A 27,034-nucleotide genomic window follows, 5' to 3' on the forward strand; every position below is an offset into this window, starting at 1 on the left:
TTTCCTGTGTCCTACTGCCAGAGTCTGGGTCACAGCAAGACTGGCCTGGGCATGTTTGCTAGTCCTCTTTGTGCTAACTCACACTCCCCTCCTCCCAAAGCTGGCGGCAGAACCCAGGGGTCCTGAATCCCAGCCCACTGCTCCAACCACTAGACACCACTCCCCTCACAGATACAGAGATAGAAGCCTGGAGTCCTGATTCCCAGTCGACTACTCTTAAAGGGCTGGGTTGCAAGTGGTGTTGCAGATGAGAGAATTATTCCTACCTGCTCGTCTCAGGCGCTGTCTGTCCTCTGCCCCGTGGCTGGCAGGCTGTGAGCAGTCACCCGGGCTGTGCCCTGCCTTCACATAGGTTTACACAGCAGCAAGGCAGAGAGGACAGGGCCAGGGCTGGCTCCCTCCTGCTTTGAAACCAGTTCTCACCTGAGCAGGTTCCAGGGAGCTAGGAAGAGCTTGGAGGTCACTGGAAGGGGAGTCAGGAAACAGAGCGCTCAGAGCCAGCATCAAACAGCCAGCAGAGCTGTGTATAGTAAACAGTCTCTGTAGGTGGCTCCATGTCCCGCTGCCCTCCCTTTCTGTCCCCATCCAGCGGCTCCCCACAGCCATTGTCTAGCTGCCCCCATCCCCCTGCATCCATCGCCCTATCTCCCACCCACCGTCCGTCCCTAAGCTCACCCCAGGCTGCACAGCTGAGCAGCCATCCCGCAAGGTGCTCGCCCTGGGACTGTCCTACCCCTGTGTGGGTCATCCCCGCAGCCTCATTGCTTGTGCTATTGAGAGCTAGGCTGGGCCAACCCCTGGAGCCTGGACCAGGGGACTCAATCTTACATCAGACAAGGGGACAGGGTATAAGAACTCTAACCATTGCTCAGGCCCTTTGCAAAATCCTCCTCTACATGGGGATGCAGCTGCTTCTGGGATGGAGTGCAATGGGGGGCACGCAGGATGCTGCACTGTTGACGGGAAGGGGCAATGGCAGCAAGGAGACCATGGCGAGCTCTTCCTCCCCCAAAAAGAGTCTTTAATGTTCTGCCAGGGCACCTACTTCTGACATGGTTTCAGCTCTGTTCATGTACAAGCCAGGGTGGTGCAGACCAGCGAAATGGGACAGTCAGGCAGTAAAGCACTTCATACACCTCAGAGCATAGAGCCTCACGAGCTCCCCGAGACGTGGGTTTGTTACACCCATTTTACAGTTGGGGAAACCAAGGCACGGGGCAAGAAAAAAAAACCTGACGCAAAGTTAGGGAGCGAGAGGAAGCCAGAAGTCCTGATTCCTGCATCTTAACTACTGGACCTCAAAGTTGAGAGCAGAACCCAGGAGTCCTAGCTCCTGGCATCCTGCTCTAACCACTAGCCCCCACAGTAGCCAAGAATTCCAGCTTTAATCACCCAGCCCTCACACACTATCACATGGATGGGAACTGAACTTGGATTCCTGACTCCCCACCTACTTACTTTAACCACCAGATCCCCCCTCAGGGGCTACTGGTGCTTGCAGAGGAGGGGTTGCAGGGAGGGCCAGACAGCGGGATATATGGGGGCACCCCATTAAGCAATTAACATTTTGGTGGGGACTTCCAGGGGCAGTGCACCTCCCAAGTGCTACCATGAATCACCTATGGCAGGTACCAGGCTGCTGCAATCTGCTACTCTAGCAGTTTTTGACACTGAGGGGTTCTTTTTGGCTGATCTGTCCCGACCTCTAACTTGGGGGAGCAAATTCTATGCATGGGGACATTCCCACTCTAATGTGCTACCTCCCATGGTTCTGTGTCCTCTACCTTTCCCCCTCTCCCTGTCCAGGGGCAGCAAGCGGTGGTGGATGGGGCCCTTCCCATGACCATTGTGAAATTTCTGCACACAACCAAAGACAGGTGGTTTGGCCATGTTGAAAAGCATTCAACAGAGTTCCACCGCAGGGCTATTGCATGTAAAGCCCTGAAGGAAGACCTCACTTTTTCTTATTAGTCTCTTTCCATTGGACCGTAGGCCCCCGAGTTTCTACAGTAAACACCCAATTTATGCACACAAAACACTGGCGGTGTGGAAAGCGCTGTAAACAGTGTTACCTCACCCATCTTGTCTCGTCAACATCCTGGTACTAACGGAGTTGCAGGTACTCTACAGAGACAGCATTTGAAATATTTTTGAATTCCTGCCGCGAAACACTAGCCATTCCACAGACAGAGGTGGAAGTGAGTGGGTGCTCATGATCGCAGCTCCAGCAAGAGCTGGCTGAGCTGCGGCAAAAGCCAGCAAGGAGCTATTTTAAGAGCTGGCAGAGACCTGTAAGACAGTACCTGTAAGAAATGTTAAGTTACTTTCACCATTGCTCGCTTTGAACGGATGCTCTGGTTTCTCATACAGACTCCGGCTGCCCCGTCACTGGTAGGTGCATTGTTCAAGGTTTTCAACTCAACATTTGCACCCCTGTCCAAAACCATGTCCTCTGCGAGAACATCTGGGGAACTGTCTTCTGAGTCTCCTTCATGCCCCGGAGGAGGAAAAGAGGCCTTCTTTGGCCCCCACTTTGGAGCAGCTGCCCCATGTCCCCTAGTGCCCATCGCTCCTGCAGACAGACCCCACAGGGCGCATGAGGCTCTGCTGACAGCTTCTTGGGGAGCTCAGCTCCCCTGTCTCAGCTCCGCCTGCCCTTGGTGCTGTTCTAGTCACCCGTGGCTGTTTTTCGGGGCATTTCCTTTGCCACCAACGAGCGGGACAGGAGCCCTCCCTTGAGAATCACTTGACAATTATTTCACCCGCCCCTGAAGTGTAAACCTCAGTTCCACAGCTGGCTGGGGCTCCCTGAAGGGCCCAGGGTCCCCAGGCACCGGGGTGCACCCCCCTGCCCGCTGTCCCACGGGGGGGGGGGACTCCTGGGCCCTGCTGCCCCCCTCCCCGGGCCAGGGCTGGGGGGGGGGGGTTGTAAAAGGTGTTTAGGCGCCCAGGGGGGTTTCCAAAGCGCCTGGCCGCAGGGCTCTGCCCCGGGGCCCGGCGCGCCCCGCCCGGCTCCCCCGCAGCCTCAGAGCCCCGGCGAGGGCGGAGCCGCAGAGCGCGCCGGGCCGCGGCCGGTTGCTAGGGCCGGGCTGCGCGGGGGCGGCCTGGGAAAGCGGCGCCGGCTCCTTCACGCCTTGTATGGGGGAAGGGGGGGGGGTGCACGGGCGGGGGGTGGAGCGATGTCGTGAGTGCAGGGCAGTGGGGTGCGGGTGTGTTTGGGGGGTGCATGGGGCGGGCGGGGAGGTGTCTGTGCTGGGGGGGTGCATGGGGCGGGCGGGGAGGTGTCTGTGCTGGGGGGGTGCATGGGGCGGGCGGGGAGGTGTCTGTGCTGGGGGGTGCATGGGGCGGGCGGGGAGGTGTCTGTGCTGGGGGGGTGCATGGGGCGGGCGGGGAGGTGTCTGTGCTGGGGGGTGCATGGGGCGGGCGGGGAGGTGTCTGTGCTGGGGGGTGCATGGGGCGGGCGGGGAGGTGTCTGTGCTGGGGGGGTGCATGGGGCGGGCGGGGAGGTGTCTGTGTCTGGGGGGGGGTGCATGGGGCGGGCGGGGAGGTGTCTGTGCTGGGGGGGTGCATGGGGCGGGCGGGGAGGTGTCTGTGCTGGGGGGTGCATGGGGCGGGCGGGGAGGTGTCTGTGCTGGGGGGTGCATGGGGCGGGCGGGGAGGTGTCTGTGCTGGGGGGGTGCATGCAGGCAGTGTGAGGAGAGAGGAGGGGGGTGAGATGGGTTGAATGCGTGGGGGACGGGGTGGAGAGGTGGGGATGCATGGGGGTGGAGTGGGGAAGGTGTAGGGGGATGGGGAGGTGTGGGGGGGAGGGTGCATGCAGGTGCAGGGTGGGATGGGGAGGTGTGGGGGTGGGGAGGGTGTATGCAGGTGTAGGGGGGATGGGGAGGTGTGGGGGTGGGGAGAGTGCATGCAGGTGTAGGGTGGGATGGGGAGGTGTGGTGGTGGGGAGGGTGCATGCAGGTGTAGGGTGGGATGGGGAGGGTGGTGGGGGGGGGGTGCATGCAGGTGTAGGGGGGATGGGGAGGTGTGGGGGGGATGGGGAGGGTGCGTTCAGGTTTGTGGGGGGATGGGGAGGTGTGTGGGGTGGGGAGGGTGCATGTAGGTGTAGGGGGGGTGGGGAGGGTGCATGTAGATGTAGGGGTGGGATGGGGAGGTGTGGGGATGGGTGCATAGGGATGGGGAGGTTGTGTGCAGATGGTATGGGGAGGTGTGGGGGTAGGTGAGGGGTGCATGCAGGTGTAGGGGTGGGATGGGGGGTGTGAGGTTGGGTGTATGTGGGTGGGGAGAGTGCTTGCAAGTGGAGGGGTGGGGATGGGGGTGGATGCAGGTGTAGGGGTGGGATGGGGAGGTGTGGGTACATGGGGGTGAGAGGTGTGTGTCTGTGTGGGTAGTGGGTGGAATGGGGAGGTATGCGTTCGAATGTATGGGGGTGAGGAGAGGTGCATGGGATGGGGAGCGGAGGGGTGCATGTTAGTACATATGAGAGTGGGATGATGCATATGGGTGTCTGTCAGGGTGGAGCTGTGACTGTAGAGGTGGGTGTGATCTGTGTTAAAGTTCTCCAAAATTGTCCTTCCAAGAGACGAGCGCTATGTTAGGGATCTCATAGGTACTCACAGGGCAAAATCCATCCATGCCAGAGAGAGAGTTTAAAATCTGCCTCCCAGTTCCTACAGCGTGAGGGAGCCTTTATCTAAGATAGTGCCAAGATGGGTGAGAGAGAATCGCCATGAACTCTTAGCAAAGCAGTGCCTGTGACACACAGTTACACATTGTGATTCCATCCAGCAGAGGGCGATGTTGATCTCATTCAATAGACAACACAGGACAGTATTGACAGCTCTGCTGTAGAGATGGGAGGTGATTTGCTGGACATCACCCAGCAGGCAAGGGAAGAGTTGGGAACAGGACCAGTAGTCCAGACTCCCTGGCATACTAACTCCACCCTGCTTCCCTTACAGGTGAACGGCACATGCTTTGTCTTTGAGGGTGGGAGTCAGCAAGATGGCCACAGGCAGCAGCTGGTCTTGGAAGCCTGTTGTACGAGACGCTCTGTTCGCACGCGCCTACCACTCGTGCAGCGTGGTGCGAGGGAAGCTGCTGCTCTTTGGGGGATTGAAGTCTGGCCAGCCCAAGGAGGCCCCTCTGGGAGACGTGGTAGCCTTTGACCCCACACTATTGACAGCCGAGACGGTGGCGCCTGATGGCGGGTACCAGCGCAGCCACCACGACACAGTGGTGCTGGCCGACCGCTGGCTGTGCGTGGTGGGGGGTTGGGATGGTGCCCGCAGGGTTTCGGCTGTGTGCTGCTTGGACACTGAACGGGGACAGTGGGAGCGCTGGGCTGAGGGGCCCTCCAACGACCCCCCCGTGGGGCTCAGCAGCCACACCTGCACCAAGATCTCCGAGTACGAGCTGCGGGTGGTGGGCAGGGAGGGGGGGCTCCGTACACAGCGGCGCTTCGCCAGCATCTACACCCTGCGTGTCAACCCTGCCACCAAGACATACTGGTAGGTCTCTGCCTCCCTGAGAGGCTGTGGGGCCCACACTTCTCTGGGAGAAAGCAGCAGGGTCCTTGGGATTGGTTGGGGTTCATTCAAAAGCCAGAGGCCAACAGGGTCCCACCCACCAGTGAAGGTTCTTGAGGTTCAGAGTCCTCCAAGCATGGATGTTCTAGTCACTCTGCACAGGAGGCCAGGAAGTGGGGCATCCAGCTAGGCCTAGCCAGGCAGCTCCAAGCCATTGGGATCCCTCACTTGGGCCTGGCTTGTGGGTCCCCTCAGCCAGACTGCGCTGTCTTCCCCTGGCTGCCAGCTCTCCCTCCCACCCCCCCGGTTAATGTAGTGTGCACCCTGCCCGTGCTGTCCTGTCCTTTCCTTGCTCTCATTCCTCTCTGAGGAGCCCTGTGAACACCCTGTCTTCCTGCTTTTCCATCTCCTCCCCTGGATACTCTTCCTCTGGCTCAGGGGGCACGAGAGACATCCACGTTGACATTGGGCAGCTAGGCTGAGGTGCCCCCCCCTTGCAGGGTGGCAAGTGAATAAAACTGGGCAGTGGGCTCAGACCTGGATGCCCCCATTACAGGAATTCACCTAATGGCATGTGGTCCCTACAGCCCTGGGCTGTTCAGTTGAGATCCAGACTGTAGGGGAGGGAGCCATGGGTCTGTGCCCAGCACTGGAGAGGCCTGTGCCCATTGGGTGTGAGATCTGGATGATCATTTCCTGATGCCCAGGAGAGTTGGGATGCAGGGTTTTGGTTTAGCCCAGTGTGGGTTCCGCCCCTTTAGGGGTGCTCAGGTCCAAGGGCTCTGTATACTGGGGCATGGTGAATGGGCTGGGTGGCCCTTGCCAAGCACGCATAATGTCTCTCCGTGCTCTAGGTACAAGGAGGAGGAGTCACGCACAGCTTCACGGTCTGGACACTCGGCCATGCTGCTCTGCAACGCAGGTGGCTACCAGCTGGTGGTGTTTGGGGGCCGTGACTCCTCAGAGTGCGAAGTGGCCGGGCACTGGGGCAAGGGAAAAATCCACGTGAGTGTCTGAGGTGCTGGACTGTCCCGGAATGAGCCTTTCACTCCTGCCCAGCCTCCCACAGTGATCCCTGCTGGGAGAGGCTGGGACTGGAGTAGCTGGTTACTCCCCCACAGCCAGTGCTCCTGTCCCAGTCCCCATAGCACCCCCTGCTGGGAGAGGGTGGGACTGGAGTAGCTGGTTACTCCCCCACAGCCAGTGCTCCTGTCCCAGTCCCCATAGCACCCCCTGCTGGGAGAGGCTGGGACTAGAGTAGCTGGGAATTCCCCCACTGCAAATGCTCCTGCCCCTCTCCCCACAGTGCCCCCTGCTGGGAGAGGCTGGGACTGGAGTAGCTGGGAGCTCCCCCACAGCCAGTGCTCCTGTCCCATGTCCCAGAACGCCCCCTGCTGGAAAAGGCTGGGACTGGAGTAGCTGGGAATTCCCCCACTGCCAGTGCTCCTATCCCTCTCCCCACAGCGCCCCCTGCTGGGAGACACAGGGGGTTGGAGCAGATTAACACAAATCCACAAATTGACCTTCCTGTTCCTTTCTCCTAGGTAGAGTCCATTCATGCCCCAATGCTGACAGAACAGCTCTCCCGTCTGGTTAGCTCAGAGCATGGCTCGCAGCAGGCTCCAAAAGGCCTGAGGCACCAATCCTGCACGGTGGTGGGTCCCTTCGCGGTGGTCTTCGGTGGGGAGACTCTAACGAGGGGGCGAGACACTGTCTGTAATGATCTCTACATTTACGATACAAGTAAGAAAGGGGAATACGGGTGTGTGTGTGTACTGCCCTCTACAGGGTGGCATCAGAACTGCTGAGTCCATGTGTCATAGCCCCTGTACTCACAATGGAACAGCTCCTACAGGAGTGGTTGATGCCTCTCCCCTTAGGGTGTGTAGGGAGCCTGGGGGCTGAGCAGTGGCTTTATGATTCAGCAGGCTAGTTGTCAGGCACCTAGGATAGCCAATGGGAGTTCCTGGTAAGTGGGGTGCTTCTTAAGAGCCTGGACCCCTCTTTGGAAGTCGGCGCCTCTGGTTCCTTGTGGCAAAGGGATGCGGGAGACCCCTCCTTTACATCTATTAGCCCAAAAGTCAGACAATGTGGGAGGCGACAGTTCACATCCCCCCTCCAGCCAATACGGGGAAGGGATGGGAAGAGGAGCCTCGCACCTCTCAGGTGTGCACCCCAAGCCACTGAGCTATGGGCTGTACTGATGGGGGGCTTCCACCACCTCTCATGTCAGAGTTGTTTCCTTGTAAGCTGGACCACAGAAAAAGTACAGGCATGGGAATTACTGTAGCCTGCGGGCTTACGCTCACCCAGGATGTCAGGAATCCAGTCCCCTGCTGCATTGACCACGCTAGTTATCTGAAGTGCAACAGCTCCACCTCGGAACATCCTAGAGCCTGGTGGTTAGGGGACTCAGAATGCCCCAGTCAGCTCCCTTCCTCTTATTGGGGGAGAAGGGACTTGAACTAGGAGCTATTCATGCTCCAGGAGACCAGCCTAATCACTGGGCTAAGAGCTATAAGGGGCAGGGAGGGAGGTGTCTCGCTCTTTCAATGCCCCTCAGCTCCTGGGGTAGGCGGCCTCTGAGCATACCTCAGATCAGACCCTGCGTGTGAGGTGGGTGGGACAATACCTGTCTTCTCGGGTTTGTGACTCTCTGAGGAGCTCAGCTGGGAGATGGGCATCCAGACACCTATGGGCAGGGATAGGCGGGCAAGAATGCAAGTACCAAGAGAAATTTTGCCTGCAAACATTTTGGTACCAAGTATAGTTGCCTATGGGGCCAGCAGGGGCTTAGTGAATCACAGAGGGGCCTTAAACTGGGATTTAGACTCCTAAGCCTAGAGTCTTAGGCAGTGTTCCCTATAAGCTGAACACTTGGGCAGCTGCCCAGGAGAGATGCAGATGCCACCCAGTTGATTGGCAGAGCACCTTCCGCTGTCTACAGCTAGTAGCATGTGTTTCTATTGGTGGTGCACATCTGGTGGACATAATAAAATTTATTTGGTGCACATAATAACATTTATTTCACATATGGATGGAAAAAAATTAGAAGGAACATTGGTCTTGGGTGTTTACATACTTTTGTGAATCTCAAGGTCATCATCTTTCTATGCCATCTCTGTACAATGGGAATAAGTGCCCTGCCTGGCCTCCCGGCGGTGTTGTGAGGATAAATACATAAAAAATTAGGGGTCTTTCAGACATACAGCGACGGGGCCGGATAAGGATCTCCAAAAGCTAGAGTTGAGCCAGATGTGCCTTCAAAACACAGAGGTTACGTCTAGACTGGCAAGATTTTCTGCAAAAGCAGCTGCTTTTGCGGAAAAACTTGCCAGCTGTCTACACTGGCCACTTGAATTTCCGCAAGAACACTGACGATCTCATGTAAGAAATCAGTGCTTCTTGCAGAAATACTAGGCTGCTCCCGTTCGGGCAAAAGTCCTTTTGCGCAAAAGGGCCAGTGTAGACAGCACCTGCGCAGTACATTTACATTAGATTTCCTCATTTGAGGAGCAACTACTCACAGAGCAACAGCACAGGTGAGTAGCTGCGAGGAATGGTGGGAATTTTTTTTAAAGTAGCAGTATAAGGATTGGGGATAGCAAGTGATGGAGAGGAGGAGAAGAGAGAGGGCGGGGCTTCAAGGAAGGGGCGGGGCAGTAGAGTTTGGCTTGGTCTGTCTTTTAAAAAGTGACCTTGGGTGTAAAAAGGTTGGAGACCACTGCATTACACCATAGCTCTGACCTGGCGAGCAGCTTGGGAACTGACGCAGCCAGAGGGGTGGAAATAACCGGGCAGGCTGAGGCAGCATCAACTCTGGCCCAGCGGCCGCTATTCCCTTCCCCTTGTGTTTTCCAGGACGCTCACCTCCGAGCTGGTTCCGTTTCCCCTGCGCGGATCGGGGCCAGAAGAGAGTTGGGCACCGCACGTGCCTTTGGAACGACAAGCTCTATCTTGTGGGGGGCTTTGGCCCAGATGGGAAGACCCCCTGCCCTGAGATCTGTGTCTTAGAGACTCCCCAGTGAGGAAAAGGAGAGAGAGGAGGACGTCCCTCTCCTCTCTGGCGCCCTCCCCATCTGTCCCTGGCAATAGCCTGCCCCCTGCAATCGACTGAGAGCCAGCTCTGTATAGGTGAAATAAAAATGCCTCTTGTTAATCCAGCTGCGTGCTGGCCCCAGGGATTTACTCAAACACAGAGAGATATTGGGGAGAAAAGAACCTCCCCTCCCCTCCTGTGCCTGCTGGTCTCTAGGAACAAACACACCGTCAGCTCTCTGCAGCTGCCAGCGCAGGCCAGGTGGGACAGTGCTGATATGTCTCAGGGCAAAAGTACGTGGGGGAAGGGAAGAAACTTGGTCTTGGTGATCCAGTGAGATTGGGGGAAGGGCAGGAAGCTGTTCTCTCCCCACATGGATCACTGTTACCACCTTCCATACACTCGATAATTCATCAGCGCAAGCAACTGGCTGTCCTGTGTCCAGGACTCCAGAGGCATAACAAGGGGGTTATGTGCTGGGGGCAAAGGCAAAATTTGCATCCCTCCCACCACCACCGCGTGGCAAGGCCCCGAACCTGGCACACAACTGAGCCCAACCTTGGGAGGAGCTTGTACCACATCTTTCCCCGCCTCCTCCAGTTTGAGGCTGGGCCCTTACACGCACTAACCTGCGGATGGAGACAGAGGAGGGTCAGGCTGCAGGCAGACTCCAGCTGCTGGCAGCGGGTGGAGGAGGAGCAGGTGAGCTGAGGGATGACGGGGGAGTGGAGGGGGACTAAATTGGCACCCCCCTAGCGTGGCACCCACGGGCAACTGCCCCCCTGCTCTTCCTTGTTATGCCACTTCAGGACTCCCTGAAGTCAGGTGTGTGGAAAGAAAGCTGTTCCCAGCCCTCCCCTAGTCCCGGTGTGAAATGACTAGGGGGGAGAATAGGCGAGTGCCCAAACCACCAGTGCCTGGGAAGAAGGCTGTGCTCTCCAGCAAATGGCCTGGTTTTGCAGCAGGTTCAAGCCGTGCTGTCAGCAGATCACTTGGTATGGCCAGCCAAGGCCTCCACTCGTACCAGGAGAAAGATGCTTGGCCTCCCTACAGCTATCACAGCGTCACCAGCAGAAATGTTCTCACACTTGTCGGCTATGTGAGTGTTCGTAAATTACAATCCTCTGCTGGGACAGCCCCTGGCCAAAGGAACTTGCATTCATCAGCTCTTAAAAAGAACTTGAGCCTGTGTGTGCTTCCCAATTCAGAGTGACAAGGGGCATCATGCCCTCTTGGATGCTTCTGCCAGCCACATGGTCCTGCAGATGTACCCGCCCTACAGTCGGACCACAGCTGCCTACCACACTCTTCGTGGGGGAGAGGGCATGCTCAGCAAAGCACCAGGGACTGAGCCAATGGAGAGGACAAGTCTGCAAAGGGCAGCTTACATTTCTTCTGCTGAGATTGTGGAGAACAAGGTCTGTCTGGGCCCCTCTCACCCCCGAGGGTTCTGGAGTCAAGCCCCAAAACACTGGGCTAAATTGCAGCACCTACTGGGGTCTCATGGATGGACTCTCTAGGGTTACAGCTCCAAAGGCCTGGCCTGGAATTGAGAGGGATTAGTTCACATTGTGTCCCGGCTGCTTCCACCCAGGAGAACATGGAGAGCGTGTCCCACTCCTTGCTTTGCGCCAGCCTCCATTCCCCACCCCGTATTGCTGTTTCCACAGGTGGGCCTGGAGTGGTCAACCACGAATGCCACGCCCCCTGCTACTACAAACTGAGTTTTGCCCTGGAAAAGCAATGGCCCACTGACCACTAGTGCTTGACTAGGCTGGGAAGGTAGGAACAGAAAGATGGAGCCGTTGCTATAAAGGGCACAGTACCACACATCTGTCAGCTCAGGAGAATACATAGCAGCCGTGGCTCTATTGAACCAAAAACTTCACCATAGCTAACTTTGTTTTGATGCCTGGCAGGGCTGGATGGCTTGTGGAGAGGCTGCAGTGACTCAGCCTAGAGCATACCAGCTCCAAGTTCCCAAAGCTGGATGCGTCCCAGCTCCCCCCATTCTTGGGCTAATGCAGATGGATTTTCACCATGAAGTTGCCAGTCCCAGGAGCTCTGGAGCCTTCAGTGCAGCCAGAGGCAGCCAGGGTGCAGGGCGGGCACTGGCACATGCCTCCCTTCAACCTCCTCTCGGGGGCTACTGCCAAATTGTTCAAGTCCCCTCCAAAAGCCTGTTGAAGTCCACGTCCAAGTGTGTTTGATTCTTGGCAAGAACCTCTCAAAGTTGCTGAGGAGTCTAGGGAGAAGCAGAGGAACATCCTGCAGAAGTTTACTGACTCTGGCTCTAAAATCAGGCCAAGACTAAAATGCATGAGGTTGGGTGGCATCCCAACAAAGGAAAAACAAAAGTGGGTGCGAACCGCCAGTACACTTTGCCTTCAAGAGCCGAGTGCAGCATGCTTGAAACTTTGACCAGCTCCCAGCTTGTTTGTCCTACCGGCTGTCCTGTTTCTAGGTGCCTCCTGGGGTTCAGGATGTCAAACTCTTCAGTTGCCTTCCTTAGTCAGTGGCCACAGCAAGTCCAGGTTGACACAGTTAAATCATCCCCAGGAAGCACCAGGCCACAGCTAATTTTCCTGCTTAGTAACTGCACTTTTTGGCTACACATTTCATATGATCCACACGCTCAAGTTTTTGGCTGGGGAGATCTTCCTATCTTCCAATTGTGTTTTATGGAACTGAACAGGGATTATATTGAAGTGAGATGTTCCAAACCGCAATGTCCTCCGAGTCCAGAAGAGCTGTAAAAGCAATATCCTTTTACACAGTGATGCATGGGAAGCTGCTCTGTGCTAATTTACAAACCCCACATGTTGGCCTGTTAGCGTGGGAATCAATTGGTTTAGTTTAACAAGGGCTTAGCTGTAGGGAATAACCAGCAAAGTGGCGAGAACTGTTCCTGCTGAGCCATTTCTCGGCAAACACCTGAGAAGTCAAGAGAGCCGTGCCAGGCTGGGAAGAGGTCTGGGAACCCGGACAGCCAAACAGCCAGAGTTTGGAAGCCATCAGAGTCATAAGCTATGTCTACACTGCGGGCTTCTTGCACAAGAACTTTTTGCACAAGAGTTCTTGTGTAAAAAGTTCTTGCGCAAGAGCGCGTCCACACTGCCATGTGTTTGACACACTCTTGCACAAGAAAGCTCTACGGGCCATTTTAGTTCCCTGTCCACACATGCCTTCTTGTGAAAGAGCTCTTGCGCAAAAAGGCTTATTCCTTGTGGGGAGAGGAATAACTCTTGCACAAAAAGCCCTGTGTTCTTACGATGTACTGTACTTTTTCTTGTGCAAGAACGGGCTTGTAGTGTGGACGCTCCGCAAGTTTTTGCGCAAAAACTCTGGGCTACGTCTAGACTGGCATGATTTTCCGGAAATGCTTTTAACGGAAAAGTTTTCTGTTAAAAGCATTTGCAGAAAAGAGCATCTCGATTGGCATGGATGCTTTTCCGCAAAAGCACTTTTTGTAGAAAAGCGTCCGTGGCCAATCTAGACGCGCTTTTGCGCAAAAATGCCCCGATCGCCATTTTCGCCATCGGGGCTTTTTTGCAGAAAACAAATCTGAGCTGTCTACACTGGCCCTTTTGCGCAAAAGTTTTGCGCAAAAGGGACTTTTGCCCGAACGGGAGCAGCATAGTATTTCCGCAAAAAGCACTGATTTCTTACAGTAAGAAGTCAGTGCTTTTGCGGAAATTCAAGCAGCCAGTGTAGACGGCTGGCAAGTTTTTCCAGAAAAGTGGCTGATTTTCCGGAAAAACTGGCCAGTCTAGACACAGCCCTTCAGTGTAGACATAGCCATAGATTTTAAGGCCAGATCAGCCAGACTGAGCTCCCATCTAGCACAGGCCTTTAAGCACAACACCCCCACAACAAGCCAACACCCAGAATTAGGCTATTGCACGTGTGCATATAAGGGACAAGGTCATCATTGGGGGAATTATGCAGCCTCACACAGACCCCCATGGCATGTGTGAAGTCAAGCCTGGCTTGAGGAGGGTAAGACAGACCTGGATATGGACCAGGATATGGTTTGACAGACCTGGATATGGTTTGAAATCCATTCCCCCAGAACACTTTGTTCCAGCTGTTAAAATAAACAACCCTGAGGGTTAAGAAGTTGCTCAATCACTGTATTCATCACTAGGCCCCCACTGTCCAAAGGGAGAACCAAATCCAGGGGGGTGGGGGGAGAGCACAGTTGAGCCACAGAGTGCTGTAGCCAGGGATCCAAGCTAGGTGTCAGACAGTTAAGAGGATCCCACTGCAGGAGAGCTGAAGTCCTGACACCTGAGGGTGGGAGCACTCAGTGGGGGGTCAGAGGTCAGAGGTCAGAGCACAGCTCTGCCAATGCCAAGCAAGAACCTCCACTGATGTCAATGCCACAGCAAGAGCTACCTAGGAGAGGAAATCAGCTTCATCAGCGAGCATCAGATGCATCCAGCAGGGACCTTGCAGCCAGGGCTAGATTCAGACCTTGGGAAGATGCTGCCAAGCCAAGCCCATTGGGTCTCGTGGGGTTTTAAGAACAGAGGACGGCCAATGCCACGGCTCTCGGCCTTGATTCATTTTTCGTGCGGTCAGTTCCTGGCCAGGCTCCTGGGAGCAGGATGCAGACTTGCTTGCTCACACTAAGAATCAGCTGCAGGTAGCAGCAGAACAACAGGCTACAACAACCTGGGAGCCACAGCGCGTCCCAGGGTGGACAGCAGCCCCTGTGAATCAACACAACTTTTCACAACCCTCCCCCGATTTTCCATACAGCAGTGGATGGAGAATTCTCCAGCAGCCCTCAATGAAAGCCAGGGAGAGGATTCCCACGGAACAGAGCAAGGGAGGCAGCCACCTGACAACCCTTCCTCCCCATGGCCAGTGCTGTGGCCAGGCAGTGCAGCTGCCTCCACTAGTTTGCAGGGGACTGAGGAGACTCCTTTGTCACTTGCTGCCAGCTGGGGCTCTGAAAGCTGGAATGAGAGGGTCGGCTGGCTGGAGAGCCTAGCAGTGGGCTACAGACCCATGTTCTTTGTACGCAGCAGCTCAGATCCAACCACAGCATGGCTGCAAGGGAGGCCTGCTTTCTGGGGTATGACAGAGACACCCCAGGGCAGTTCTAGGGAGCAGGCATCCATGTGAAAACCCTCGCCTGGCATCTGGCTCCCTTCCCAGCACTATTGGGGGAAAACTCTACAGACTGGCCGCCCCTCCCTTACTGCCAGTGCCCTGCTCAGTGGGCAGAGGGCACTAACCTCTAGGGGGCCAGTCCAGCCCCTCCCCCAGCCCTACATTCACCCAAGCTCATGACAGAAAAATGTTTACTTAACAAAAAATATTACAAGAGCGACACCAAATGATAAAGTTAAGCCTCAGAGGTTTGGGGGGGGGAGGGGAGGGGAGGGGAGGGTGAGAGCACAAAGTCCTTTGGGAAAGGGCTCAGACACAACAGTGTCCTTACTAGGAAACCAGGACACCAGCGGAGCTGGTCTTGGCTCCTGCCCTGTCAGAGCTCTCCTTGGGCGGCTGTTTCTGATCATCCTCCCCCATCAGGCGGATGTTGTGCTTCTCCCGGAACTCGTTCAGCTCCTGGCCCTTCGTCTGCAGCTGCTGGGTCAGGTTCTCGATGATTTTGTTGATCTGCAAGTTTGGAAGTTGGGTGGAGGGTGGGAATAGTGCAATGTCAAGGCACAGTGCAGGGTGGGCACTAGCATGCACCTCCCTTCACCCTCCTGTGGGGATCTATTTGCAATTCCAGGCTGAGAAGTGCCATCCACTTCTCTTCATGCATGACAGCGTCATTCAACCCCAGGTCAATGTGCATGACCACAAAGCTGTACCCCCTTCCCCCCCACACACCCTCTGGGGACAGGAGTGGGACATCGCAGGGGAGCATATGGCAGTAGGTGGTCAATTAGTGATGGGACAGCAGCTGGGCTCACTGTGAGGCAGACTCAGCTGCTGTGAGGCCCTGCCCCAGCTCCCTGAAGGGTGAAGGGAAGCAAACATCACCCTGCCACACAGCAACGATTTAAATTAGGAAATGAGAAGAGCCCGGACTCCTGGGTTCTATTCCTCTCTTGGTTACAGATGCACTGCGACAACCCAGCCTGAGAAAAATATGCAACCCTCAATGTCCCCACTCACTGTGTTACACCCTGCGTGGGAAGGGACTAATTGCTCTTAGGGACAAGGTATGGTTTGGTAGGATCTTTCTGGGACCCAGAGTGAGGGTTTCCACAGGGACCCAACTCCCCTTGAAATCCAGCGAGGCAGATATCCTTCCAGCTCCCAAGCAGAGCCCCAGAGAGAGAGGTCCAGCACCTTCCCCATTCCTGGACACAATGCACCGCCCACCCCTGCACTAACCACATCATGGCCCCTCTAGCAAACTAGAGAAGAGACTCCCTCACCAAGAGAAAGGGCACATAGCCAGCATGCATGACATCCCCACCCCCATGCCAGTGAGGCACAGAGCAGTCTGTGCCCTCCCCAGACCCTGCCCATGCCTAGCACCCATGTTACCTGCTCTTTGTTGCTCTCCAGGGCAGGGAGGACCTCCTTGACAGTGCGCTCCACCAGCACCCCACCCACCATGCGGTAGCACCTGCGGGTGGGGTCCACCTCTTGCAACGTGTCAATGACCAGGCTGTAGAAAAGGCAGATGCTGCTGAGGGCCCTCCCAGCACCACAGAGACCGTACAGGCAGGGCTGCAGATCCACAGGGCCCAGCCAGTCGCTATAGCAGGGAAGGGGAACCTCCAGCCAGTGGGTTTGCTTTGACCCAGCCCACAAAGCTCAGAGCTCCCCCAGCAGATCAGCCTGCAGGCTCCGCCTGATAGGCAGGGAGGAAGCAGCTCTGGGAACAGCAACATAGGAAAGTTCTGCCTCTGTGCTCACTTAAAGATCTACTCCTGTGGCTCCCACTGGCCAGGAATAATGGCTAATGGGGGGGCTGGGGGACAGTGCCTACAAGCCCTGGGTCACCTGCGCCCCAGACCCTCAGAGCTGGGCCTACCCCTCCCATACCCAGCCTCCTGCCCTGACCCCACCACCTCATCCCACTCCCCAGCAGCCCCCTCCCCAACACAATGAACCCCTCATTGTTTAACTCACTCCAGAGCCTAAGCCCCCACAAAATCTACTAGCCCCAGGACCTCAGAGGAGTTAATCCAGCTCTGGGGGTAAGTCCTGAGCCTCGGTACTCCACTCCGCCATGACGCTGGAGTTTGTGGGGAATGCGTCTTTTCCCCCTCTCACTCGGAGAGCAGGCCAGTGAAGGCTGAGGCTGAGCTTTTTGGTTTGGTTGTTTGCTCCTTATTTGTGGGTGGCCCTGAATGATTTTTCTGTGGGCCAGTGGCCCCCCCCACTGGACCCTGCACTATAGTCTGAGGCCCAGCCTACCTGATACCCAGAGCCCTGTGTGCAGAGTCGCAATGGGATCAGGGCTCCAAGCAAGCCCTGAACACCAAGGGCAGAGCCCGACATCCCCCTGACGATGGCAGGTAAAGTCCAGGGGGCCAGTGACCATTTCCAGCACTGGGCGGGTTCCTCCCCCGCTGAGCAGCGCAGGGGGCACATGGGCTGGGCCCTGCGCTGCACTGGGGGGCGGGGCTGAGAGAAGGCGTCAGGTGACGCTGCAGCAGGCACGTGGCTGGCTGGTGAGGGAGCAGCTAAACGCGCACGGGGGAAGGGGGGGGCCGATCCTGCCCCCACCTGTGCTCGTTCAGCTCCAGCTCCAGCTCCGACGCCTTCGAGGCCAAGCTCCGCTGCTCCTGCCGCAGCCGGTTGAATCCAGCCACCACCTGGGGGGGGGGAGAAGGTCAGTCACGGGGGGGGGGGGGAGCGCTCAGTGAAACCCCCCCCCAAGAGATGGACTCGCCTGGCCCATACACCACCCCCATGGGGTGCGATGGGCCTGCCCGACATACACCCCCCCCTCCTCACCTGGTGCGATGGGCCCGCCCGACATACACCCCCCCCCCCCCTCACCTGGTGCGATGGGCCCGCCCGACATACACCCCCCCTCCTCACCTGGTGCGATGGGCCCGCCCGACATACACCCCCCCTCCTCACCTGGTGCGATGGGCCCGCCCGACATACACCCCCCCTCCTCACCTGGTGCGATGGGCCCGCCCGACATACACCCCCCCTCCTCACCTGGTGCGATGGGCCCGCCCCACACACACTTCCCCCCTCTTAGGGTGCGATGGACCCGCCCGGTACCTGCTCCGCCGCCAGGGCTTTGCCGGTGGATGGAGCCGTCGCTGCGGGCTTGCTCTTGCCGCTGTCCGCCATCTTCCCGCCCGTTCTGCGCATGCTCCGTACGCCCCAACTTCCGGCAGGGTCACGTCTTCTACCGGCCGGGAAAAGGCCCCCTCGGGCGCCATGTTTGTTTGGGGCACGCGCCCTGACGCTGTGCCTGAGGCGCCATCTTTGTGAAGGGCTCTGCCGGACTTCGCTCCGCCCGCTCCCTTCCCCGCCCCCTGCAGGATTCCGGCGGGACCGGCCCTGCAGCTGCGCCCCAGGAGCCGAGTCGCCCCCTTCCCCGCTGCCTGCTCCATGTAACAGCCCGGCTCGCTATGGGGCGGGGCTGGGGGCGCCGGCCGCCTCGGGGGGGCGGGGCCGGCCGCCTCAGGAGTTTGGGGGGGCGGGGCTGGCCGCTTTAGGAGTTTGGGGGGGGGCGGGGAGGGGCGGGGCTGGCTGGGGAGGGGGGGGGCGGGGGGGGCGGGTGGGGGAGGGGGGGGGGCGGGGAGGGGCGGGGCTGGGTGAGGGGCGGGGCTGGCTGTTTTGGGAGTTTGGGGGGGGCGGGTGAGGGGCGGGGCTGGCTGTTTTGGGAGGGGAGGAGCCGAGGGGGGCTGCCTGAGGAGGGTTGGGGGGCACATCTCTGAATCGGGGGTGGGGCCGCCCCCCCCTCCCAGGGACTGGCCAGTTTAGAGCAGGCTGGATATTGCCAGTGGGAGGGGCTGGGGACGAGGAGCAGAGGGGGCAAGGTTCTGGGGTGGACCCAAGATTTCTGGGAGCCCCTGGTAGGGGATGAGGCCTGGGCGCCTCCTTGTTTTGTGTGTGTGGCGCTGACCATTTCCACGCTTCATCCATTCCCTTAGCAGGCTGGAGTTGCTCCTCTGCTTTCCCCATTTTATTTCCATCCGTCCGGAGACTCTGAGACTTAGGGGCAACAAAACATAGCCAGGAATAGGTCCCAGGACTGGCAGCTGCCCGGATAACTGCAGCGCTAGTGTAAATCACTGGAGCCCAACGAGTGAGAGTTCAAAGAGGAACGGACTTTGAGTCAAACTATTTCAAACTCTTGATTTGTGTTGACACCTTTTAAACTTCAACAGCATATTAACATTTGGGCTGAAGGAAGCTTTAAAGATACAACACTCTTGTTCTTGGATCATGATGTCTTCTGTTCGCCCTAGATTCCCATGCTTTGCTCAAGCCAGACTTGACCTTCTTCCTGCTATTGTGGAGATAAACCATGAGCAGCAAGAAACTGTTTTTTTGTCTCTGGCTGCCTGAGTCCTCTTCTTAGTGTCATATTTCTGGGCTGTTCAGCCCAAGAATCCCATCTGATCAGATGAAGCAAAATGCAGGACAATGTAGCACTTTAAAGACTAACAAGATGGTTTATTAGATGATGAGCTTTCGTGGGCCAGACCCACTTCCTCAGATCAAAAAACCTGGTCAGATGTTTAGGGAAAGCAACTGTGAAAGGAACATGAATCTGGATGACGAAATATTGGTATTTTGGGAAGCTTTTCAAGGAGTGCACCAAGCAGTAAGCGCAGGGCCAGCCAGGCTGGTGTGTTGTTGTAGGGATGTTCACAACCACTGGGCTGACCAGGCTGCTGTGTTCATCAGCACAATGCTGGTGAGCTGAGGTAGGATTGTTCATGAGTACCTGACTGTCTGTGCTGATGTGTTGTGGCAGGGCTGTTTGTGAGCATTGCATTGGCGTTGCTCATTTGTTGTGGTGGGATTGTTTGTGAGCCCTGGGCTAGTTTGTTGTGGTAAGATTGTGAGCACTGGGCCCATCTGGCTGGGGTGTTGTGGTAGGGTTGTTCGTGAACGCTGAGCTATTCCTATTTCCCATTATTATTTTCTATTGTGAGGGAGACATTAATCTTCTTTTAAAGCCCCCTCCACATCCCACCCATCACTCCTAGGCTGCCACCTGCAGGCAACATCAGGGCCTCCTGCTGCAGTGGTTGAACAGTCATTAAACCCCCCTCCCTGTGCATCCTCCAGGCTGAGAGCAGTGATCCAGGCCCCCCTATGCCTGCTGCACCACACCTGTCGCCAGGTTCCCTGGAGGCAGCTGCCAAAGATCCCCGCCCGCGCAGCCAGCTGCAGGTATGATGAGCATGGTTGTGGGGAGGTAGATGTCTGGGGGGGGGGGGGGGGGTTGGAGGAAGCTGATGCCTGAATCTCTGAGGCCTTTACATGAGCATCCTGTCCAAGGCCATCTCCTGTCTAGTAACACAGCATCCCCACAGGGACCATATAAACTGGGCTGGGGCTCAGGAGCTGCAGCTACCTGCCTCTCTTGCTCCTTCCCTGATCAGTCTGTTCCACTCTCCTCTTGTTCCTGGTCCCCAGCCCAGCCCTGCTGTCCTGTGCCCCCTGGCAACCTGGCATCATGGCTGCTACTGCGCTTAAGCCCCTCATTGCGGTGTGCCAGCTCACCTCCACGCCTGACAAGGAGCAGAACTTCACCAGCTGCTCGCGGCTCGTCCGAGAGGCAGCGCAACGTGGGGCTTGCATTGTCTTCCTCCCTGAGGCCTTCGACTTCATTGGCAGCAGCAAGCAAGAGACCTTGAGCCTGGCTGAGAGCCTGGAGGGAGATCTGATTATGAGATACGCCGGCCTGGCCAGGTACGGCTCTGGATAAATGAAGAGCAGCCCAGTTGGTGCTGGGTGATCTTTCAGGGCCAGGGCAGGTTTGGACCAGCTTGTCTGTTTATCAGGACTTATCCTGGCCTTGTTCAAATGGCTGTGATGGGGGCTCCCGCCCCATCCCTGGGGAGCTGGCCCACAGTTGTATGCTGCTCTACAGCCAAACTGTGAGCCTACAATTCATGTCACCCTGTTCCCACCGCTCTCCCCGTGTGCCATTTTGTCTAGAGCTTGCTCCCCTGCCCATGTCACTTTTGACTCTTTCACACCTGATTGTCCTGAATTCTCTTTGCTCTTAGCAAGGGGCTTGGCGTGGGAGCTGGGTGGGGGCAGGAATGATCTACCTTACGGGGTTGCCAGATCTCTGAAAGGTTGGGCCTTTATGGGGGAGAGGTTGGATGTGAGGTTGGTGGGACTGATGGGCGTTGTGGTCCCTTCCCAGGCAGGGTGGGTGGGGGTTGAGGAGAGGCAGCAAAGCAATGTAAGGTTCACCGCAGGCCTCTCAGCATCTCTTGAAATGACTGTGCATAACAGCCCTTCTTGTTGGGACATGCTGTGGAGCCCATTAGCTCTGGGTTGCCAGTCCAGGCATTGTCCCCAGTGGGTCCCTGCTGGGCAGGTCTCAGTCCTGTTCCTACTGGACAGATTTGGCTGGCACTCCCGGCCACCCGTCGACATAAGGGCCAGGCGTCGAGTGGGCTGTGGAACCAGTGCTGTCCGCGCAAGCAGGGAAATGTGGGAGGGAAGCTTGCCCTGGGGTATGCGACTCTTGGTCTCCAGGGCCATTACAGGTTGGGGAGTGAGGGCCAAGCTCCTTTGTAATGTGGTGTCTCTCCCTGACAGGGAGTGTGGGGTGTGGCTGTCTCTGGGTGGTTTCCATGAGAGAGGTGAGGACTGGGCCAGCACCCAGAGGGTTTATAACTGCCACCTGCTCCTGGATGCCACAGGTGAGAGCGTCCGGTTCCATGCCAGCCCTCCCTGCTGAGCAATCTCCTGACACTGCCCCTGTGCTCCGAGCCCCTGCGATAAAGGGGCCACCACTCTCTACCCATCGTCAGTGTGACACGTCTGGGTCACAGCCACGGGGGCCAATCGCAGGTCAGACTCTCAGAAACTGGCCAGATGCTCCCACGCTGGCCATAGAGTCTATAATTTAACTAGAGCTGCCACTAATGTGTACTCCTGCCTCGCTGTCCTAGCTTAATGTGGAGCCAACAGACAGACTGGGCTTCTGTGAGGAAAGGTCGTTACTACTGAAAATCACAGGACATTAGGTTCTTCCAGCCTGAGGGGGCCAGTTGCTGACAGGTCAATGCTTGCTAAAGAATGCTGGAGCCAATCTTTAGTCAACGAATTAACAATGGATACATTAAGAAAACAGAATGGGAGTTACTGAGAGGCCAAAGCAAATAAAAGTTGGATCACAGTCTGTTGTCCAAAACAGTAACAGGATGTTAAATCTGCTAGTTGCATATAATAAACTTAAAAACAACTAACAGTCTGGTAGCACTTTTAAAGACAAACTTACAAATGCCCAGACTAACTTGGCTACCCCCTGAAGCAGTTGTATATCAGTCTCTCTGGGTTGGCCAAATAGCTGCGGGGACCTCAGGCCGCTTGTTTGGAATTTCCCTTGTTAAAATTCAGCTGTGCAGTGATGTGGTTAGCCAGGCCCTTTGGTCTCCCTCTTTATATCTTGACTCTTTTTGCTGGAAAAATCCTGCTTGTGTCATGGGTCGGGCAGTTCCGTGGCGTGCTCTGCCAATGGTCCTGACAAGCACATTTTGCTGGCACTTCCTGTGCACAGGCCCTTGTTTGCAGTTCTTGTGTTACTTCTGCAGATCCAACTTGCGGGAGTTTCTCAGACTCCCAGCATGTTGGAGTTACAAACAGACAGCAGAATATCAGAACGCCACGCATGGTGTTGATTCACACATTCTAACAAAATAATACTACTCAGCGGCTTGCAACCTTTCCAGTGCTACTTCACTAGACGCACTTTTAAAACAACGAGGAGTCCTGGGACACCTTAAAGACGCACAGATTTATCTGGGCATAAGCTTTCATGGGTAAAAACCACTTTGAAGTGGCTTTTACCCACGGAAGCTAGTGCCCAAATAAATCTGTTCGTCTTTAAGATGCGACAGGACTCCTGGTTGTTTTTGTAGCTACAGACTGACCCCGCTCCCCCTCTGAGACCAGATATACCTGGCACAAGATTGATCACACTTCTGTAAAAGAGTCCATATTAGTGTAGGCTGTAGATAGCATCACACCCATGTTGGCAGCTGGGGGCCAGAGCATGGACCAGACCCACCCAGTCATCCAAGCTGGCAAGGAGACAGCATGGGAGCCAGGACTCCTGGGTTCCCTCCCTGGGCCTAGGAGTGGTGTGGGATCCAGTGGGTGGAACGGAGGTGGGAGGGCTGGGAGTCAGGCTTCTTGGCTCTATCCCTGGCTCTGGGGGTGGGGTGGGAGGTCCAGTGGGTTAGTGCAATGGTGGGGCTGGGCGTGAGGACTCAAATTCTGTCCTCAACTGTGCTGGTTGTTTGTGGGGATGACCCTTCCCCATCTCCGAGGGGCATTGGGGGGAGTTAGTGGTGGGTTGCGAAGCACTCGCAGAGCACGGGGCATTGGCCCTTTCCCCTGCTAGTGATTCCCCAGGGGCAGCGGAGGCCTATGCTGCCTGCCACTTCCTCCACCCTCATCCCCAGGGCACGTCGTGGCCACGTACAGGAAGATCCACCTTTGCGACGTGGAGCTGCAGGGGCGAGTGTCTATGAAGGAGAGCAACTTCACCAACCCTGGGCCCGAGATTGTGCCACCTGTGAGCACCCCTGCTGGGAAGGTAGGGCCCCCAGCATGGCTGGGCTGGGCGAGTTCCGCTCTGAGGCTTTCTGGCCAGGCCCTGCGCTCTCGATCTGGAGTAGCTGAGGGCAAAGCTGGGCCCTTCCTTTGCTCCCACAGCCACAGAGCCTGAGCCCTGATGGCAGCAGCTACCTAGACAGGGCCAGGCCGCACCAGCAGTGGCCCCCAGCATGTCCCATTCATCGGGGCAGCTCTGGCTAGGCCTGGACTGGAGATGGGTTTCCTGTCTGGCACACATTTTCCATTGGGAACTGTGTTCAAAGCATCGGAGGGGAAGTGCGGTTGGACACTGCAGCTGAGAGCGCCTTGGGCTGAGCCAGGAGCCCCAGTAACCTGGGCTGGCTCCCATGAGTCCCTGGCACATCTGGAGCAGATTGGGGAAGGGGAGGCATCTCACTGGGCTGAATATTTGGTTGACGTCATCCTGTTTGATGCAGGAAGCCTCTTCCTTATCTCCAGGCAAGTTCCCTGATTTCACTAATGCATGGGGCAACATGCCCAACCCTTCCCCCAACAATCATCGCTCCCTTCTGGACGGATGTAGAACTTCCCATGATGCACCCTGGTGGTAGCATAGCTTTATGCCTGGCTCCCAATGGCCCCTGGAGCATGAGGACCGCTGACCACAGGATTCTGATTCCTGCTAGAATCAGTGCTGGAGCCATCCTGGCTCCCATTCCCTGACCAAAGTTTGCTGCAATAAAATCCTGCAGCAGTGAGTTCCGTTGGTCAGCTAGAGGGTACATTCTCACAGCTTTCCATATCTGACCTAGACAATGCACCTAATGCCCATAGGTCCTTGGATAAATGAGAGCTCAGCTGGCCTTCTCTCCAGTGAAGTAGCCCTAGTCACTTGGCTCTGTCCTTCCATTGCTCCCTGCCCTCCTTGTACCAGGCCTTTCTTGCAGGGAGGTGGCCAAGGCTGAACATGCTGAGTGATCAGGAGAGCACCTGGTGGCCTCTGGGTTTCCTTTAGTGCTGATGTATAATGATGTACACATTGAGCTGATGTATAATGCGGAGCTGCCCATGTGTCCTTGTCAGGAGGGTTCAGAACCTATGACCCAGGGGGTGGGGAGAGAGGATGTGGCCTGGGGAGCAACACGCACAATCACACCCTCAGACTGTACAACAGCTGCACTGAAGCGGGGACAGACAGGCCAGAGCTGCCCTGGGGGTGAATTCTGGTCCTTAAGGCAGATGCGGCCTTTGTCTGGTTTGGGTCCATCACAAGCAGCACCCAGGGGGATCTCTGCGTCGTTCCTCCCCCAGGTCGGCCTTGCCATCTGCTATGATCTGCGATTCCCGGAAATCTCTCTGGCGCTAACACAGAAGGGGGCAGAGATTCTTACCTACCCATCAGCCTTCACGGTGACCACAGGCTCTGCCCACTGGGAGGTGAGTTGAGCTGTGACTATCTGTTGTGTGGTCGCATGGGCCATGCAGAGCCCACAGCATGAGATCACAGCATGCTCAGTGAGTTAGAGCCGCTCCTGACCATTATAAGCAGGAGGTGACTCCTTTAGAGGCCTGCAGGTTTTGTACTGGCAACCTGGAGTTCAGTCCCCACCAATACCTGCTTCTTCCCCTACCCAGCCCTGACCTCTCCATTCTCCTCTCCTCCTGCTCCTTTCCCTCTTCTTGTTCTTAATCTATCTCCTGCCCTGTCCATCTCCCATCCTGCATCCCTTCCGCTCCCCTTGCCTCACCCCACCAAATTCCAATCTCTCTTCCTGCACACTGCCGGGTTGCCAGGCCCCTTCTCTCAGTTCTGATGCCAGACAGGCTCCCAGCACCGGGACACGCAGTTGCAGGGGAAGTCCTACTCGGCTCCTGCAGCCTTAGGCTGAGACATACTCAGTCAACTGGCCTGTGTCTACAGTGGCCACTTATTCTGGAAAAGCAGCCGCTTTTCCGGAATAACTTGCCAGCTGTCTACACTGGCCGCTTGCTTTTCCGGAAAAGCACTGACGATCTACTGTAAAATCATCAGTGCTTTTCCGGAAAAACTATGCTGCTCCCGTTCGGGCAAAAGTCCTTTTCTGGAAAACTGTTCCGGAAAAGGGCCAGTGTAGACAGCACAGATTTCTTTTCCGCAAAAAAGCCCCAATCGCGAAAATGACGATCGGGGCTTTTTTGCGGAAAAGCACATCTAGATTGGCCACGGACGCTTTTCTGGAAAAAGTGCTTTTCCGGAAAAGCGTCCTGCCAATGTAGACGCGCTTTTTCTGGAAATACTTATAACGGAAAACTGTTCCGTTTTAAGCATTTCCGGGAAAGGGTGCCAGTGTAGACATAGCCCTGGTGTGTAGGAGCTGGGGAAAGGGAGCTGGAGCATGCTCAGTGCAGAGAGAACTTTGCTGCCAACTCTGTCTGTATTGAGCACATGCAAACACATTTTTCTGAGATCACTTCATGGTGAGGGCTGGGCGACCCTCCCCCATTTACCAAGTCCCTGCTAAAGCTTCGAGCACTAGACTGTCTCCGCAAAAGCCTGGTGAGAATGGGTTTAACTTGGGCCAAGCCATGTATTTTTGCCCCTAATGCTGTCTCAGAACTGGCTGAACTGTTTTAGCTGCTACCTTCCAAAAGCCTTCACCCCGAGGCCGGCTCCCCGCCTGGGGAATCAGCCCTTCAGGTTTGACAAAGTGAAAACAGGGCCTCAGAATGGAAAGCGTCCGGCAACCTGAATTCTAGCCTGTGCTTCCAGCTGGGGCTGAGCTGAGCCCCACTAATGATACGGGAGAAATCTGGGCTTGCAGCCTTTGCCGTTTTCTCCAGCATGCAGCTCGCACAGGAGCTAGCCGGTGGGGTTGGCTCATTTGGAGCCCACTGGGGAATACCACTGCCCCATCTGCCCACTGCAGGTGCTGCTGCGCGCCCGTGCCATCGAGACTCAGTGCTACGTGGTGGCGGCGGCTCAGACCGGGAAGAACCACGAACGCCGCACCTCCTACGGCCACGCCATGGTGGTGGACCCCTGGGGCAGCGTGATCGCCCAGTGCCAGGAGGGACCAGGCCTGTGCTATGCGGAGATCGACCTGGCCTACCTGCACTGCATCCGCCAGGAGATGCCAGTCTGCACCCACCGCCGGACCGATCTGTATGGCAGGGTCACCGTGCTGAGGGAGCCCCCACTTCCTTGAGGCGCTGCCAGCCTAGCTGTGCTCCATACGCAGGGAGCAGAGACTCCTCCCAGCATCACTCCACCCTGGGCAGACCCAGTGACTCATTTAGTGACGAGATGGGTTGCTGAGGCTGCTGGAGGTCTCTCCCCACGTGTGCCCGCTGAGGGGCAGCGTGGAACTGCAGCACCATCTCCTCCTGCCCTAGGGAAGAAGAAAGGTTTCCCAAGAGTGAAAGGAGCAGCTGTGGGCCCCCAGGCAGCTGCCGCCTCACCGAAGCATTCGCAGGGGGGCTCCAGTAGCTGAGCAGCTTGGGGTGGGGGAACCCCTGCAGCTGCTGGTTAAACCCCAGCTCAGAGCAGCAACGCGGTTCTGGAGGAGGCTGGAGCTGAGCTGCTGTCACATCTGTTCCACCTCAGTAAATGCTAGAGCTGTAAACTACCTGCTGCCTTGTTACTACCTCCCTGCCCTATGGTCTCCTGCCAGAGTGAGGGGTGTGTGTGAATTTCCCAGGTATGGGGTGGGGGAAGGATGCAGGACAACTGATGCTCTCCACCCCGCACAGTCCCCCTCTGCTTTGT

At 56.6% G+C, this 27,034-nt stretch overlaps 3 protein-coding genes across 8 annotated transcripts in view; 2 read left to right on the forward strand and 1 right to left on the reverse strand.

Moving 5' to 3' along the window:
- Positions 1 to 9,691, forward strand: part of KLHDC9 (kelch domain containing 9) — a 32,333-nt gene extending 22,642 nt beyond the window's left edge. Inside the window, exons 1-5 of one of the 5 annotated variants that reach the window (XM_089772610.1) lie at positions 3,014 to 3,136; positions 4,962 to 5,510; positions 6,383 to 6,533; positions 7,073 to 7,271; positions 9,390 to 9,691. In XM_089772610.1, the coding sequence (XP_089628736.1) occupies positions 5,005 to 5,510; positions 6,383 to 6,533; positions 7,073 to 7,271; positions 9,390 to 9,556 (1,023 nt within the window). In that variant the 5' untranslated portion in view covers positions 3,014 to 3,136; positions 4,962 to 5,004 and the 3' untranslated portion in view covers positions 9,557 to 9,691. Of the gene's footprint in view, positions 1 to 3,013; positions 3,137 to 3,164; positions 3,185 to 4,391; positions 4,861 to 4,961; positions 5,511 to 6,382; positions 6,534 to 7,072; positions 7,272 to 9,389 lie in introns of those variants that run through there. The other 4 variants (XM_089772611.1, XM_006113921.5, XM_075906992.2 and 1 more) reach the window with 4 other exon arrangements.
- Positions 9,692 to 14,862: 5,171 nt separating this feature from the next.
- Positions 14,863 to 17,938, reverse strand: PFDN2 (prefoldin subunit 2). Its single transcript, XM_075907769.2, has 4 exons — positions 17,785 to 17,938; positions 17,275 to 17,363; positions 16,084 to 16,207; positions 14,863 to 15,198 (listed from the first exon to the last, which is right to left on the reverse strand). Exons 1-4 carry the CDS (start codon positions 17,875 to 17,877, stop codon positions 15,019 to 15,021), a joined length of 486 nt encoding a protein of 161 aa, XP_075763884.1. The 5' UTR covers positions 17,878 to 17,938; the 3' UTR covers positions 14,863 to 15,018.
- Positions 17,939 to 17,966: 28 nt separating this feature from the next.
- NIT1 (nitrilase 1) lies at positions 17,967 to 26,894 on the forward strand. Of its 2 annotated transcripts, none has more exons than XM_075907765.2 (7): positions 17,967 to 18,122; positions 19,813 to 19,917; positions 20,164 to 20,439; positions 21,304 to 21,407; positions 23,175 to 23,308; positions 24,601 to 24,726; positions 26,196 to 26,894. In XM_075907765.2, coding segments are annotated over exons 1-7 (1,026 nt in total). In that variant the 5' UTR covers positions 17,967 to 18,120; the 3' UTR covers positions 26,475 to 26,894. The 2 variants fall into 2 exon arrangements, with proteins under 2 accessions (XP_075763880.2, XP_006113985.2); XM_006113923.5 differs by lacking the exon at positions 17,967 to 18,122 and adding an exon at positions 18,464 to 19,445.
- The last annotated feature ends 140 nt before the right edge of the window (positions 26,895 to 27,034 follow it).

This window comes from Pelodiscus sinensis, chromosome 22 (genome assembly GCF_052426305.1).
Source record: "Pelodiscus sinensis isolate ZL-2025 chromosome 22, ASM5242630v1, whole genome shotgun sequence".
In the NCBI taxonomy this organism is placed as follows: domain Eukaryota; kingdom Metazoa; phylum Chordata; order Testudines; family Trionychidae; genus Pelodiscus; species Pelodiscus sinensis.

Bases quoted from the DNA above. Each gene is read 5' to 3' on its own strand.
- PFDN2 (XM_075907769.2), bottom strand. From the start codon at position 17,877: ATGCGCAGAACGGGCGGGAAGATGGCGGACAGCGGCAAGAGCAAGCCC. The intron at 17,364-17,784 runs GTACCGGGCGGG...CCCCCCCCCCAG, and splicing joins AAGCCCTGGCGGCGGAGCAG to GTGGTGGCTGGATTCAACCG. The intron at 15,199-16,083 runs GTAACATGGGTG...CCAAACTTGCAG, and splicing joins TGGAGAGCAACAAAGAGCAG to ATCAACAAAATCATCGAGAA.
- NIT1 (XM_075907765.2), top strand. The intron at 20,440-21,303 runs GTACGGCTCTGG...TCTCCCTGACAG, and splicing joins AGATACGCCGGCCTGGCCAG to GGAGTGTGGGGTGTGGCTGT. The intron at 24,727-26,195 runs GTGAGTTGAGCT...TGCCCACTGCAG, and splicing joins CAGGCTCTGCCCACTGGGAG to GTGCTGCTGCGCGCCCGTGC.